The sequence below is a fragment of the Empidonax traillii genome, unplaced genomic scaffold, assembly GCF_003031625.1.
Source record: "Empidonax traillii isolate 1590-97213 ecotype Southwest subspecies unplaced genomic scaffold, ASM303162v1 scaffold126:size1624879, whole genome shotgun sequence".
In the NCBI taxonomy this organism is placed as follows: Eukaryota; Metazoa; Chordata; class Aves; order Passeriformes; family Tyrannidae; genus Empidonax; species Empidonax traillii.
Genome location: NW_020955319.1, coordinates 460,420 through 477,328, shown reverse-complemented (window position 1 = coordinate 477,328; position 16,909 = coordinate 460,420). Strand labels below are relative to the sequence as shown.

The window sequence follows — 16,909 nt, the reverse complement described above, 5'->3', positions numbered from 1 at the left end:
TTCTGCTTTAGTTTCCACTACCCTCCACTAAGGTATTGCATATATGGTTACATAAAAGGACCAAAGAAGATGTAGGACAGATTAGAAACCGGATGAAGTGTCTGCTAGATGAGTTTGATGCCTGGTGTGCTCAGGTGCATTGGGGAAGATTATGTTACTACTGATGAGTGCCCTACACAAAGGAGAGAAGCCCTACAGAAGAAAGTAGAATAAAACAGCGTTTGACATAGCTGGACACGTGAGTGTCAGGATGAAGACAAACAGCAGTGACGCAGGTGTGTAGGAAGGCTGGCTTTTCTAAAGCACTCATGCCCTCATTAGATACCAAAATCAGTGGTGCTATTTTCTGGTAGGTCTCAGTTTACTGGATACAGCTGCTTTTTGAGAAGCTACCTATTACACTGGTGCCCAAATGGAAGGTGTGTTTTGTTTGAGAAGCCAGAGTTTAATTGTAGGCACTGGGCACTTGGAAAAATGTGACCTTGAGTATTTTAGGAAATGTGGTCCAGAAATGGGTTGTTAACCAAAGAGACTTTAGGCTCACAAGTTGCTTAATAGGAGACACAGTAACTGCAGAAAATTTCTATCATGTGGATCTTGATATACAGTCTTCTTTTGAAAGAATGTCAATGGGTCATGTAGAAAGAATATTCTGAGTTGGAAGGGATCCACAAGGATCATCAAGTCCAACTCTTAAGTGAATGACCTGTACAGGGATCAAATCCATGACCTTGACGTTATTAGCACCATGCTCTAACTAACTGAGCTAATCTCAGGGTAAAGTCACCTCCAGCTGGAACAGGTGAGAGATTTTGCCAACTCCCCTGCTGTCAGCTTAACACCCATGTTTATAAATACTGCAAATGTCCTGAGCTTAGGGAAACAGCTGAATGCAGTAAAATCTGAAAAAGCAGCCTCCTGGGGGTGGATGTCCTAATGTACTGTTACCAAAGCCCCTCTTGCCCTTTGCCGTACAAAATTAGGCAAAGGCAAACATACTTTTACAAAAATACTATTTCCATAGAGTTTTAAGAAATGAAATACATAAATATATATCTAATTCCCAAAAGAGTCATCTGAAATCTGCCAAGACAAAGAGTTTATTACTTGAAAGACCTTAGATGGTTCTACGCAGGATTAATGAGCAAAATGTTGGGGTTTTTTCTTACACAGCGTATCGTGAACTGTTGCTTCTCAACTTCACAAATGAATGATTATGAACCAAAAAAGTGCATGAACATAAGTATGGTTTTTATTTTTGTGAGTTCTAAAAGAATTGGGAAGAAATGAAATTAAATAGTGAGACCTTTTGTGAGTGTGAGAAGAAGGCTTAAACATAACTATAAGAGTTCTCCCTCTTTTGTCTAGTTTCTCGTTTTTATTTTCCCATTTCTCATTGAGGAGGAAAAAGTTACTTTTAAGCTGTTCTGGGTGGGTGAAGTCTTTACTGGTCGTGGGGAATGACTGTCCAACTCTTACTGGACCATTTTTCACACTGCTCATAGGGTGGCGGCATCACTTCCCAAAACACTCCAGACAAAGTCTGGGACACTGAGAAAGGTTAGATTGCCAGATTCCCCACCGTGTGCACAGGGTAGCACACATTTACACTCACTTACACCTTGGAGGGTCACTGTAGAATTTGGGAACACTGATTGCTTTGCATGGAACTCCAAGCAGTCCTTTTTCTGGGTGTCTTCATTGTTTGCCTACCCTGGCCTGAGGTTACACCTTAACTGAGCTGCAAACCTTCCTAAAAATGCTTAGGTGAGCTCTGTCTGAAGCAGCAGAGATCTGTGCTTAAGCAAGTGAGCTCCATCTCCCCTGTGTTGGGGGACAGCCAGGCTGTCGGCACAGCATCAGCAAGTACCTGATTGCCAGTAGGTTAAGGACAGACCTGATTTCCCCATGGAATCAAAAACTGACGAGTGGAGGTGCAGCAAACAGACGTGAGCAAATACAGGCTCTCCTCTCTGATGGGTAGATGTGCACCAAAGTTCATTCAGGAGCAGCTTCACAAACAATCTCCGAGTCCTAAATGCGGGGCTTTAAGATGGAAAGAGTTACTAGCCATGAATGTGAGAGGAGTCACTGCACAATGTGCTGCACTGTACAAATGCATGGAACATGCTCTTTTCCCCGGCTCCCAACATTAGAAATACTCATGCCTAGTCATTCTTTTCCTAGCACACACTCAGCCTTACAGGAAATGCTTCAGAAACAAGAGACCTTTTCTGGAAGCCCCAGTGATGCTGAAGGTGATGCAGAAGTGAGGGCGTGGGAAGGCATCAACCCTTTCACTGCTCGAGGCTAAAACTCTGCTTATTGGTTTCAAAACAGTTCCAGCTGAGACCCTGGGCTGTGCTGAGAGTAACGTGATAAGCACTAGGCTATTATCTAGTTAAGTCATAGATACTGAAGACCACAGTACTAACATGGTAACATTTATCGATAGGGCACTGCCTTTTCTTCTGCTTCCCCCTTCTTCACCCCTGTATCAGCCCTCATTGCTGAAATGTAAAAAGGAATTACTATGAAGAGGAGTAAGAGACAATGTGGAACAGCTGTAGCATTTCTCTGCCAGAGCAAATCTAGGAGGAGAAGAGCCTGGGCTTTTGAAGTTCAATATCCGTAAGTGCCTCCAAGTTTAAAACACATGAAGTCCATGCAGCTGCTCCTGCTTCTCCTGCTTGGACTGCAACCTCAACTGAAACTCAGACCTGTAAAGGTTTTGCTTTTAATTTTTGTCTTGAGTTTCTCCAAGGTAGCAGGAAAGCAGAGAACAAATACTGTCAAAGGAGCAATTAGGGCCACCTTTGGTAGGGAAAAGATCCCCAATAAGGGGCTGGAGGAGCAGGAAGGTGTCATTAAACAAAACGGTAACAGCAGTGAAAAAAATCAGAAAAATCTGATCCTGGAATCAGACTGAGATCCTAATACAAAATGAGTGAAATTCATTGCAATGAACAGGTTATGAAGTACCAAATGGCATCCGGATGGCACATGTGTCCTTTGTTCCTCCCGTTGATAAATAAAGCATAAATACTGAATTATGATCCCATCCACACCTTTTCCTTGGTTTTTTTTTCATCTTAATTTCTGCATTAGTCTTCATTCCTGTTCTTTGATGTCAGCTACAGTTTTAACCAGAAGTATTTGGATACTTGTTATACTACACTGCAAATCTGTTTACTGCTGCTCCTTCTGAATATTAATAAGAGAATGTTAGATTTTTTTAAATGAATCTTGCTCATGAATTTTATCCGGTGTTTGCTGTTTGCCAATATAAACAGATAAATGGAGGGTGGCAAGGCTCAAAATTTTATTCTGCATATAGTTATTTTTTGCTAAGTCCCTCTGTGATTTTTAATAAGTTTGGTTTTCTTTCAAAAATATGTTCCAAGATGCTGTTAAAAAAAAAATTAGGCAAAAGCCTTTCTTGGCAAGCATTTCCACACTGGTTACTCAGATGAACGTGTGAAAACAAACCAGAAATGGCCAGGGGGAAACAAAGTGGCTGCTTCCAAGAGCTTGTGGGGTAGTTTTCCGTGGAATGGAGAATAAAAAATAAAATCTCTTGATCAGGTAACAGTTACGCTTCGTGGCAGGAAGCTAAAACTGGGGAATTTAGTCTTCCCAGTGCTGCTGCTGTAATCAAAAAACACTTTGCTGTAACCAAAAGCACTATGTTCCACTAGTGGGATCTGCACTGGCACTGGAATTTCCAGTGGGACAGTGGAGAGCAGCGCTGGAGGTGGCTCTGAGGTTGTGAGCACCAGAAGGGCCAAACAAGAGCAGTGTGAAAGAGCAGTGCTCTGCCATCCTGCTCTTCAGGAGCTCAGGGAATGGTCACAGAGTTTCCTGGTGCTGGAGCACATCAGAGATCACCAGACCCATGTCCCTGCCTTGAGCACCTGAGTCTTGCTGAAGAGCTCAATGATGACAGACGGTGCTTTGCCCACATTTACTGCTGGGTTTGCATTCGGGACCAGGCCATGGCAACATCGGTGTTCCAGCCACAGGGAAACAGCATATGCAGATGGGAAGAGAATGTATCATTTGAGATAACTGTTGCTTTGAACTATCTCATTACAAAGCTTGTACAGCAGTTCACAGTATTACAGCCCAAAGGAATAAGTGACTTTATGAAAGAAATTTGGGTTTTATACCAAAATGTGTTCACCAAGGCCTTGGCTTTTGTAAATGCACATAACTTCTATTTTTTAAGGGCACAGACATAGATGAACAAGAGATGCATTTGGAATTGTAGATACACTGGATCACAAATAACAACTTTGTTTGCAGAGACTGCCACATGCTATAATTGGTGAACTGGTATTTGGTATCTGAAGCTTTGTCAAGCAATGATAGCAGCTGGCAGAGGAGAAGGAAGAGCGTAGTTCTGATGCTGTGAAGTGTTGATAAAAGGGCAAAATATTGGCCTGGAATCCTTGGGGACACATCCCCAGGCAAAGTCCTGTGCTTTGAGATGCTCTGAGTCTCCCCTGACATCCCCCCACTTATTGCAGGGTAAGAGTCAAACCAAGGTTTGGTCAACTAGGACAGAGCAGCACTCCTTCTTTGAGCTTGTGACACAGTGGATTTGCACAGTGACAGGCAGAGAACGAACTGGTAGGAGTGGCAGAAAGTGGTGGCAGGACAATTTCGCTTGCAGGAGCCCTATATGCTGTGCTGTGAAGCTGGTAGACAGTGACAGGAGATGACTGCTGGTGGGTAGGACATGAAAGAAGGTGAGATCCCTGCTGTATGCAGGTCTGTAGACAGCTTGAGAGGTAGATGATGTGTCTAAGTCCACTTGTCACACATCCAGGTTTTCAGTAACAATCAGCCATTACTCTGGAGGAAAAAAACACAACGGTGATGGTGAATGGAGAGTCGCACTTGTACCATAGACAAGTCATTAGGCATTGCCACAAGGGACTGACTCATGCTGGAGTGCTGCTCTCTCACCATTGCCAGGTAGCAGAGTTGGGTCAGAGTGATGCTGTTGTGCTGCTTGGCCTTTAGTTTGTTCCAGCAATCATCAGGAACTTGTACAGCTGCTTGGCAAAGATTGAAATCCCACAGTTGCTAGTCTCAGGAAAATTCTCAAATTATGTGCTAGAAATATTAAAGACAGCCTTGCACCCGTAAGTAGATTATTTTTTGGAAACAAAAAGGTCGAACTGTGTGTGTTGGAAACTAAGAAAGCAGTGTCTGAAGACAAAAATCACAACAAGGAAGTTTTATTGCTTATTTCTGAAAAGTTTTCTGCTTTCACTAACTGAGTTTGTGTCTATATCCAAGCCTATGGTGTGATTTGCCTTGCTATTCCCACTGGAAATAGATCAGGCAGGACTTATTATAGCGAACCTTCAACAAAAAAAAAATTATTTCTTTTAAGGAAGTGCGTTCAGATTCTTGCATTGCATTCATGCAGCAATTCAAGAGCTGCGTGCCTGTGGCTGCTGCAGCTTCCCAGCTCCTGTGAGGATGTTGCTTAACCAAACAATACGTTTGTCTTACCCTGGGGTTTCAGACTGGGGTAACAACTCTGTGAGCAGCAGCAAGCTGCTGACAAAGAGACACATGATGGAATAGGTGTTCATTGCCTTTCTGTCCAGTCAGTCCTCCCTGTCTGAGAAGGCTTTAACAGCATCACTGTCCTGCCTGCACACAACATACTGCCCTGCAGGGAAAGCCAGTCAGTGCAGTGTCAGTGGCTATTTATGCTGAATCGTCACAGGCCTGTTGTCTGTCCAACATGTGTGTCTTCAGTCTCATCTTAAAAACGCCACATCTAGACCTGAATAGAGCAAGCTCTAAGTATTTCCTTTAAGGAGCATTGCCTATGACATTACCTACAACAATCAGTGAATAGGGTTTCTTTCCATAGCAACTGCACAGCAGTTATACTTTAGTTACTGATCTTATGTGGTTGTTGGCTGAAATGGAATCAACCTTTCAAACCGTAAAGACATTACATTCTTTTTACCAAACAATATTGCCTTAAGAATCAGGACCTTAATATTTTAATGTGTTGTTATATCTATCAAGTCATTCATATTTTGTCTAACACCATTGTATCAGAGGAAGAAACTGTAGAAATGCAGTTAAACATAATTACTAAATGCCTAATTTATTTCTCAGTATTGTCAATATTTTACTTTGCCATTGTGATTGCTGTTCACTATTTACTTGCTGTATTTTTAACGTTTAGTCCTATATTAGAAATTTGATAGATCTACAGAGGTGAAAAAGTGGGAAAAAAATGCCTAAAATCATGTTAAATTTTATTTCATTCTGTGCATTTATTGCTGTTATTGTTAGCTGACATTCTCTTAGCTCACTGCACTCTGCCCATAATCTAATCTGTCCTGAAGAGTAAGGCAGCAGTCTATGAAGCAATTATAAGGATCTTCAAGTGCCTTCAAGGATTTTCTGTACTTGGACTGCAAAAGCATTTTGATCTGTTGTTGATAGAATGGGCACAATAAATCCCATTTTGACTGTTCCCAGAATACCACCTATTAATAAGGAACGGTATAGAGGGCAAAGAACATGATACCAATTCATCACAAGTGGACTCAGAAATAATGCTACTGGTTTTGACTGCATCATTTGGCATCACAGTGGCTGTGGATTTCAACTGCGGATGGCAAGTCACGAGTTGTTAGCTCTCCATTTCTGCCTGGAGAACACACATTTTTCTGGTTGTGATGTTCTGCAAGGCAGTGCATTCTGCTCTTCTGTATTTTTTATTATTTGGTAAAAATATGCTGCACCTACAACTTTGTGTGGCTATGAAGGCATTATTTTTTGGACTGAAACACAATCTTATTTGCCACCTCTTGAAGGACACTGCCTGCAGCTTACCTCACTATTTTATTTTTGAGAAGACTCTGGACTGGAAATGTGCAAGTAGAGTTTTCCATTTTCAAATGTTCAAGTCATTAAAAAGCAGGAGGGAATTATATGGCTAATGCCAGCTCACTCCTACCAGAGTTGGCTTGCACCTTTGTCAGGAGTCTTCCCTCCCTACTCTAGTGGTCAGGAAATTGTGCTGCCCTTAGGGCTGCAGAAGAGCTGCCGACCGGGGCTGTGGGCAGCTGCCACCTACTCTGGGGATTATACTGGGGGTTTTTGTGTCAAACTGATGCCACTCTAAACTAAGCCTAGCCACTTCACTTGTCCAGTTGCTTTTCCATCCCACTGGCAGACCCTGACAGTTTTGTTTTGCCTGACATAAAGCCCTCTGGCTGCCCTAATGTAATCTGTTTGCTCAGCTAATTCCCAGGTTGTTTATTGTGGGCCCCGTCCAACACCTGCAGAAGGCCACGCAACCTTCAGCTGCCTCGGCAGCTGTTGGACTGGGCCTATAAAACAGGGACTATATGCTATTTTCAGGACATTAAGAGCTTGGATTACTTAAAAACTGTACAGTGGTGTGTTTTGATCATCGTAAAAGGAGGAAAGGCAGCAGAAAAAATTGCCTTTGAGATGGTATCTTCCACTTTTCAGGTGTTTTGGAGACACTTTGGCGGAAAAGGTATTGTTTGGATCAAGGAACTCAGCCAGGTCACTTCCTGACCTGAAATGGTGAGGAGATGAAGAAGCTCCCGTCAGGCAGGACTTGTCACCCTTTCCAGCCTCCTCTCTGTTAACAGGGGAGCCTATTCTCCATGAACTGTGTAGGCAATGAGTTTAGACAGGACAGGTAGTTCCCAGACTAGATATCTAGTTACTAGACAGCCATCAGTGGAACTTGTGGAGGCACAGGTGGATCTAGGATGGATCCCATAATTTTCCCCTTGAGAAATAAAGCTTTTTGGTCATTGTGATCCAAGAACACAGGAAATGAAGGAGTCAGCCCTCTAGCTGCTTTGGTGAGTTCAAATTCCTTCAGGAGAAGGGGAGCTTCTCATCACAAAAAAAAAAAAAAAAATTAGCCTCAATTTCATCTTCCAAGTGCCAAACAGTAGATTAGCTTCAAATGCTGGTACATTTCTCAGTAGCTGCTTGTGACATGTATCAATAATGTATTCTTCTTCAATTTTTAAAAATGATTTAAACCTTGGTTTAGAAAGGACATTTTATTGAATGCTCAATAACCTCTCCAGTCATTGTTCATAAATACATTTCTGGCCCAGAGACTTCATTCCGACAACAGTGTGAAAGTCCTGTTTAAATTATTTTGCAATTCCACTTAAGTTATCCATGTATCGGATCTTAGTTGTGACTGTTGTTTGCATGACAAATTCTCAAGCAGGTTTCTGTCGGTAGAGAATGGCTTTCCACAAATCAGGTATAATGGTAAGCTTCCAATGACACTGATGTTGCCTTTTGGAGCCAACATACTCCTGCTCCAAAACTTGAAACCCAAAGGCATTAGTCATTAGTAAATCTTCTGTACAATATGATATGTAGCAACTTGCCTTAAATTAGATATAATTAAGATGATTTGACAGAGCCTGTATCCAATAAATATTTCTTAATGGTTAATTTAAGGGAAATGAATTTCCAGTTATCTGGGTACTTTTCTTCCCCCCCCCTTTTTTTTTTTTAAGAGTCATTTTCAAATAGCTGTGACCACCTGGTTTACTATTACTTAGTAATAGATCCAGTTTTTGGTTACAAGGAAAATTAAAAAACACAGTAATAGTTTGAGGGAGGTGAATCCACCACTGAGAAAATCTCTTCAGATTTTATCTTCATTTTGAAGTAAAATGGGAACTGGTCCATGCCAAATAACAGAAGCAATTTCTGGGTTGCTCTGTTTGATTCTGACTATAAAGATATTACTAGAAGGTCTTTGGAGCTCCTGATTTCAGCATACACAGCAGTTGCACCTTGATCCCATTTTGAAGCAAGACCAAGGGATTATAGCCCTTTGTACCTGCCTGGTTTCTTCCACCAGAGGTACAAAAAAATATTTCTCATTAGTCCAGGTCCTCGACACAGTTGGGTGACTGGGATGGAGGGTGTGCTGCAACACCCAGCTACTGGTCAGCTGCACCTTGCAACATGCTCCTGCTTTCAAGGTCAAAGTAGGATGGCAAAATTTCAATGTAATCAAAGTTCTCCAAACTGTCAAGACTATGTAATCAACATGTAAATTAGGCTTGTTGATTTTTCAGAGTATATCTGTAGTGGTAAACATTGTCCAAAGTTTCAAATGATTCCCAAGAGTGAACTGTCATCAGAAAATTCAGAATATAGCGTCCTGTCTGCAGCCTCCAATCTAGTCAGTATTAATAATAATTCATATGCATTTGTTTTTGCTCTGCAGGTAATATTTTAACTCCAATATGGGAAAGCAAAACAGCAAACTACGCCCTGAAGTCATGCAAGATTTGCTAGAAAGTACAGACTTTACAGAACATGAGATCCAGGAGTGGTACAAAGGCTTTTTGAGAGACTGTCCAAGCGGACATTTATCTATGGAGGAGTTTAAAAAAATATATGGAAACTTTTTCCCTTATGGGGACGCTTCTAAGTTTGCGGAACATGTATTCCGCACTTTTGACGCCAATGGAGACGGAACAATAGATTTCAGAGAATTCATCATAGCCTTGAGCGTAACGTCGAGAGGTAAACTGGAGCAGAAGCTGAAGTGGGCATTCAGCATGTACGACCTCGATGGGAACGGCTACATCAGTAAGTCAGAGATGCTGGAAATTGTGCAGGTATGTGCTGCTCAGAGGCGCCCCTTGGCCTCCCTCCTCCCCAGCAAATTGTGAAGAAATGTTGCAATGAGACACTGAATTAAAAAATGGCAATATTAGTTTATGATCTTGTGTAGCTGCTTGGATACAAAATGCTATTTTATTTGGCAAAGATCGTGTCACAATTCAAACTACAGCATTTGATACCCACTGCAAGTTTTTCCTGAGCAACAAGCTGCATGGGCATTTCTGTTGGGCTGGAACACAGCAACTAACCTGCTGATACATGTGATTCTCTCCTCTGGGTAATCACCCTCAATTAATTATGATTAATTACAGTTGAACAAAGTAGGTATATTAGAACAACCAGGCCGTGTATTTGTAAGGAAGGCAGGCTTCCTCCACAATAAGAAACATGTGCTTTGATTTGTTACTGATGTTTACTTCATGTTATTATGAAGAACCAGCTCACATATTTTAAAGATGTCTATGTGTTTAATTCCAGTGAGGTCTGTGTACTTAAAATCATACTAGCTGTCTTCATATTAGGTTGCCAGTATAGATAAATCTTGTCTGGGTAGATGATGATTCCGCATACAGCCCCATTGGTTGTGTTTTCTTGTGATGTTGGGAGGAGTCCGACCTCACTTTGGCTTTCTCTAACTTGTTTTTGCCCTTGAGGCACATCACTCTACTGAAATATTTTAAACATTTTTTATATTGTAGTGTATTTACACAGCTTGAATCTGTATAATGCAGCGCTGTTAAAAAAAAAAAAAAAAGAAAAGGCTGTTATCAAGATCCTTTCCTTTCCCTGGAAATTTTGATGTGCTAACAATGTACTGTATTATTCAGACTTATATTTGTATTGGAAATCAAGGGAAAGGAATGCACACAAATTTCAGGCTGTGGTGGCAAGCTGCATGTAGGGAGTCAGCCTAACACGTGGTACTCCTGTGTGTCTACCAGGGCTCTTCTCACGCCCTCCGAACAGCGGCCAATGCCAGCACTTGCACTGCTTCAGCAAGACCAGACACAAAGCTCAGCTGCAAGTCTGGGGTTGCTTTGTTGTCTTTCACTTAGTCTGTTTTGTGTTCCTGTGTCTGAGCTGAGGAGCAGAACTGCTTTCAGATCCAGAGACCTCCCTGTCTCTGTGCCATGACAAACCCCGTGGAATATTTGCATTAGACAATTCTCTGTTCCTTACAAATCTTCCTCTCCCCCAGGCAGGATAAACAGCCTGTCAATTATTGTTTTTCTAGCTGTATTTCTCCTCATGAGAAAACAAAAAGAATCCCAAAAGAACTAACGTAGCACACAGCAAACACAAGGAGCCAAACCCAAGTGACCACCTGCTCCTCAGGAGGAAGAGACACCCCAGGTGCTGCAGGACCCCTCGCTGCTGTCAGGGAGCCCGGGAAGGCAGTGAGCTGAGAGGCAGCACAAACACCCCAGGCCAGGAGATTTACAAACAGGGACAACAAGGCCACAAACTTGTTCATGTCAAATTTAATGAAAACATTGGTGGCTGGATTTTCTGTAGTGAGCCAAACAAGGACAGGCAAAGCCGGCAGCTTTTTCCAGTTATCCCAGATCTGCTTGCCAGCATGTTTAGAGGCTGAAACACTCTGCCTTCTCTTCATATTCATGATGGTACCAAATAGTAGCATTGTCCTTTACAGCCATCAAACAAAATTGCAGCTTAGGGATCAGCCTAGGGTGACATTCTGTTAATGTGTGTATCCAACCCCAAGCAGCACTTTGGCTATGCACAGCCCTCAGCCTGGCACTCCAGCCCTTCCACGGCACTTCTTGGGAGGTTTGGCTCTCTCCTCTTCTCAGATTGAACCTGAAACTCAACCACATGGTGCTTTCTCTCATATAATCCCTCCTCATTTTGAGGGATTCAATTTTGGGGGATCACCCAAAAAGCAATTATTGAAGTGAACAGCCCAATTAGCCTGAGCAACAGTTATTTCTGTACCATGGAACATCAGCGGTTTTCCAGTCAGGAAAGCTGACCTTTCTGTGATGGAGCTTCCATGAGGCAATGTGCTTGTAGATCTCACCCTGTTCTCTTCTTTCAGGTTTTTTTGGATGCATTGATCTCCCTATATTGCACTGGTCATCCACAGCTCCTCCCAGTGGGGTAGGATTTGTTGTATAGTCTCTGGAACCGTGTACAGCTGATATCTGAAAACTGAAGTAGATGAGCATATTTTCCTGTTTTGTTGAGAGGTTTCTTTGATGTAGAGTGGTTAGATACAAAAAGCCAGCAAACAACTATCACTTTCATTTATGAAAGATGATTATTTTTTAATATGGAATGACAGGATTCTGTATCACATGTCTTCCTGGGGGCCCTCAGCTGTCACAATCTGATAGTGAAAACCAGAACTCTGTTGTAACTCTGATATATGTCTCAAAGGAACCTATTACAAATCCCTTATCTAGTATAAATTTGCATATCGATAGAGCAGGATTATGATTTCACTGGATTTTTGCATAAGACAATACATCAAAATGAATGCTAAAAGAGACACCATCAAACTAAAAGTCTTAGTTTCAAAGATAAATACTGTCCCTGTTACTGTGGGATTACTGTATCTTAAATAATATAGGAGAAGGCACACTTTTCTTCTTTTTGTCTGCTTTTCTCTGTGCTTTGAGAGCCCTCTCTCAGTGATTTTCACTGTTAGGCAGATGGTTCTTTGCATTTCCCTTCCATTGCTCTGGCCTAAACTAATGCAATGCAATCATTGCACTCTTGCTCAGTGTTGCAATAAGGAGCTTGAGGTAACAGTGGTAGCAGCAGCAGCACTGAAACAGCAGGACTACTGGTTAAGATGCCCCACAGGAGCCCTAGTGACTGACCAGCTGCCAAGGAGATGAACATGAATGGTCCCTAACAGCTCTTTGAAGCCTGTTTTCTTTGCAAAGTGATGTGCTGGATGGCAAAGCACCTGCATTCCCTTAAGCTCCATTTATCGTAATGCAGTTAACCATGTAGGCATAGCCCAGTGCTGACTCACCACACCTGCCCAGGAGAATCCCTCCAAAAAGCCTTGCCTAGAGACCCACAAGAAGCCAACTGTACAGTGTGGAGGTTCATATAGCTTGAAGGACTTCAGTGGTGGACTGACAGTGGTAGAGCCTAAAGAGAGAATGTCCATGGGATACTGTTACACTTATCAGGCACGGCACATCTGCAAAGTACTGTGGGAAGATGCTTCATCGCCTGCCCTCTTGACAGACCTTGCCACAGTTCCTCTTAAATTCATGTCTCGAGCTTTTCATGTCTCCCATATGTTTACCTATAATCTAAATAGCCCAGTCTACTCAAAAATAGCTGCAAACCAGCTGGAAGGTTTGCGTTTGTTCCCCTTGCTGAAACAGGACATATTTGGCTACAGTCTCTTAAAATAAGAGTTCAAATAAGAGATGGAAACCTTTTTCTAAGGATACATTTTTTCACTGTATGGAGTCAAAAGCCATCTTAAGAATACTGAGCAGAGAGACAAGAATAACACTTTCAGTTTAATAAAAACAGAGCACACAAGTTTCGCTTGCTGGGCTATCTTATTTTCAAGCCAGGAAGAAACAGAAGCTGATATGGGAAGAAGCAGAAGCTAATATGACTCTGTAAAGACAGTGTCAAAAATCTCCATGAGATTGAGAGGAAAGCAATTTTTTTTCAGGCTGATTTTTCACCTCATGAGACTTTTAGCTGTCAAAATTTATTTGAACAGAGCAAAAAGTATTGACTGAAAACTCATATTGTCATTGCTGCCATCACTGTAAGGAGGTTTTTGACAGTTTGCTCGGTATACAGGGAAATGCAGCTCTCACCAAGGCTTCTGGCCTGAGTGCAGCAGTGGCAGCCAGTGACTGGGAGCAAAACCAGTGCGTACAGGGAATAGGATGAGATTTTCCCTAAATCACCCACTGCTGCTCATCCACAGGCAGCTGGAAAATCAAAGGGGAGAGTGCAGCAGGGCAGCAGATGAAGCTGGAGCCTGTGCTTGCTCCAGTGACGTACACAGGGTTCTGGAGGCACTTCTTGGTGGCATTCAGGGGTGCCAGGGAGCTGTAAGGAGCGCTCCTGACAGAAGTTCACCTAAGAAAGGTACCCTGACTCATGAGGCTGCTGATATACAGCAACCTCCAAACTTTCTCCTTCTGAGTGCCACTGATGGTTTTCAGCCCAGGTGCTGGGAAGCTGAGGAGTCACATTCCATGTGGGGTGGAGTTCCTGCAGCCTTTCAGTCCCAGGTCCCAGCATGGGGTTAGTACAGCCCAACTCCACATAATCATTGCATGAAACCAACTTCCTTTCAGAGCTTGCTCTTTCAAACACAATAAAAAGCTCTGTGTAGCTGCATTGAATTAATATGGGGCAAGTCTCAAGATTCTTAATCAGCTTTAACTGGCCTTTATTTTGGGAAAACTTCCCACTAAACTTCTGAGTAAGGACATAAGAATTTGTCCAGAGTAACCATTTTCAGCATGAAAGGAACGCTTACTATGTTATTCCCATCTGGCTTTCCTAGAATATCTCATCTGTTATTCCCTTCACACGCCTCTGTGAAAAGGACCCTGTAGGATGAAGTCATCCTGAAGCGCTTTTTTTTGTCCTAAAAATCTGCATATTCTTACTATGGTTACTTTGATCAGGGTAAACACCCCTGCACTCCCGGGCTGGCGCATTCCTCCCACACTTTCAATACAGATTCTCTGCTTTGCTGTCTTCTCACCCATAGTGGGGGAATGACCCCTCCACCTCTCTTCCTACCCCAGACAAAAGCCAGACTGCTTCAGATGCTTAAACACTGGCAGATTTATAAGCCTCATCTTTGCTCTGACCCTTGCGAGCCTTGCATGCTGATGAGGATGAGGAAGGTGTAAATTCTAATGTCCACCCTCTCCTTTTTTTCTCTTCCTCTGTTGCCTCCTTCCCCCAGCTCCCTAACTGAAGCAATCACATCTTCACTAACTTGTTAACTGTCCACTGGAGAAACCATATTGGGTGAAAACAAGCATTTGAATCTGTGGGAGAAAGTGATCCACATCTACAGAGCTGCCAGGCAAGGTGATGCCCGGTGCAGCGCCAACGAGCTGCAGTGGGAAGCAGAAGGAGCTGGTTAGACCTGGGCAGTGCTGCCTTGGGCTGGGATGTGCTGCCCCTCCAAGTGGCCGTGAAGATCACCCAAGGCCACCATCCTGAAGCTGTCTGGTTGCTGCTGTTGTCCCAGCTGTGGCGCTGTAAAGATACCTAACACAAAACCCACTTGTTTATCGGTGCTGCGTGCTCATGTTTGCAGACAACGTTTGGATAAGGACTTCAGAGACAGATCCTCATCCTTGTTTTAAAATTAAATTACCTCTCTTTCGGGGGAGCTAGTACCAAACATGACTAATGAATTTGTCTGTGCAGAGAATAGCTATGGGTGGTGCCAGTGCTCTGTGGGACCAGAACGAATTGTGAATGGGATTTTGAGTTGTGTTCGCACACCAACCCCCAAGGAAAAGGCCAGCTCTTTGATGGTCCAGTCTTTGTTATCTGGGAGACACAGCAAATGCAGGGAGTGAGTCACTGCCCTCCCTGCCACAGGGAGGGAGAGAAAGGAGATGGGGGAGAAGCAAAGGCAGGGTGAGGAGGCAGATGTAGCGAGGATAAAACCTGGAAGGCCAAAGCAGAGAGACACACCACAGCATGGGACATGACCTCGGTGGTCTTACTGTTCCCCCAGGCTCTGGGAGCTGCCAATGCCTAACTTGCTGCACAAATGCTAAATTCATCCAAAGACTGTTTTAATAAGGAAAAATGTAACCTCAGTCCAAATCCAGATGGTGTTCAACCGTGACTAAATGAAGAAACACAGTATTTCATAAATGAGTGTCTCACTGAAGAGGGAAGCTGCGTGTACTGGTGCCACCCAATGCCCTCCAGCATCCCAGAACAGGTTCCAGCCAATGTTTCCAGGATATTTTCTGCCTATATCTGTAATCATACCCTTGCATTAAGATAATGTGTTTCTTACCAGCTCTTTGCTCCTGTCTATCACACAGGCAATCTATAAGATGGTTTCATCTGTAATGAAGATGCCAGAAGATGAGTCAACACCAGAGAAGAGGACAGAGAAGATCTTCCGTCAGATGGACACCAACCGTGATGGTAGGCACCCTTCAGGGGGGGTGGCTGGGGTGTCCCGCCCACACAGGACAATCCTGCAAAGCCACCACCATACAAGGCCAGCAGGGTGCAGCCAGGCAGGACTTTACCTTGCAGGGTTGATTTCCCAGGGATTTTCCTTGGGCTCCCCCTGCTTCCTCATACTATGTTTGTCCAGAGGCTTGTCAGGTATGCTGTGACCCACTGCATGCACTAAGTAAACACATTTCTTTTCTAGGAAAGCTCTCTCTGGAAGAGTTCATCCGAGGCGCCAAGAGTGATCCATCCATAGTCCGTCTCCTGCAGTGTGATCCCAGCAGTGCCGGGCAGTTCTGAACCCATTCTTTGGATGAATTATGTATCTGCTTTTTTTTTCCTTGCCAAACAACATTCATGGTAGTGTTGCCTCTGTATGGCCAATTATGCCTTTATTTGTGGCATCTTATAGCTTCTTTTGTTGTGGATTAATTATAAGAATGCTGAATTGCTCTTATCAATTTGTCCAGAGCATGGGCAGTACTGTTTTAAACAGATATTGTGGTGTTATCATTGTTTTAAAATTTTATTTGGGTTTTTTTGTTTGTTTGTTTGTTTTAATGTGTCTGGTTTTGGAAAGTAGGTGTTGAGGAAGAGTGAGCCAACAACAAAACCCTTGGCAGCAAAACACACTGACAGATTTTAGATTGCTGCTTTAGTTGTTAAGTATTCACCTGCAGGACCTGAAAGTGTTGTAGAGGCTGAACCAAAGGGGTTGTGATGGGTGGATGAGATTCAGCTAGAACCTGTCCAGGAGGCACCAGTTAAGGTCAAAGACAAGATTGGGAAAAAGTACAAAAGTGCAAAATGTATGGGGTATATTGTCCACTCCTATGCCTCCTTATTTCAATGCTGTGAACGTTTTCCAGGTTGTGAAGGAGAAGGGACAAAACAGAGGTTGACATTTTTTTACTAGGTTTACAGTGGTTGGATTCACATGGCTTTATCTGAAAATTCAGCAATTTGCAATCCTGATCAGCAAAGGCAGACACAGATATGAAAAACTGGGTCTTGACAATGAATTTAAGGGAGATAC

General features: G+C 43.0%; 1 protein-coding gene across 2 annotated transcripts in view; it reads left to right on the top strand.

The window, feature by feature from the left end:
- NCALD (neurocalcin delta) overlaps positions 1–16,218 on the top strand; it is a 47,250-nt gene extending 31,032 nt beyond the window's left edge. Inside the window, exons 2-6 of one of the 2 annotated variants that reach the window (XM_027883393.1) lie at positions 1,369–1,374; positions 3,796–3,802; positions 9,288–9,686; positions 15,735–15,840; positions 16,076–16,218. In XM_027883393.1, the coding sequence (XP_027739194.1) occupies positions 9,309–9,686; positions 15,735–15,840; positions 16,076–16,173 (582 nt within the window). In that variant the 5' untranslated portion in view covers positions 1,369–1,374; positions 3,796–3,802; positions 9,288–9,308 and the 3' untranslated portion in view covers positions 16,174–16,218. The remainder of the gene's footprint in view (positions 1–1,368; positions 1,375–3,795; positions 3,803–9,287; positions 9,687–15,734; positions 15,841–16,075) is intronic. The other variant, XM_027883392.1, reaches the window with a different exon arrangement.
- Positions 16,219–16,909: the final 691 nt, after the last annotated feature.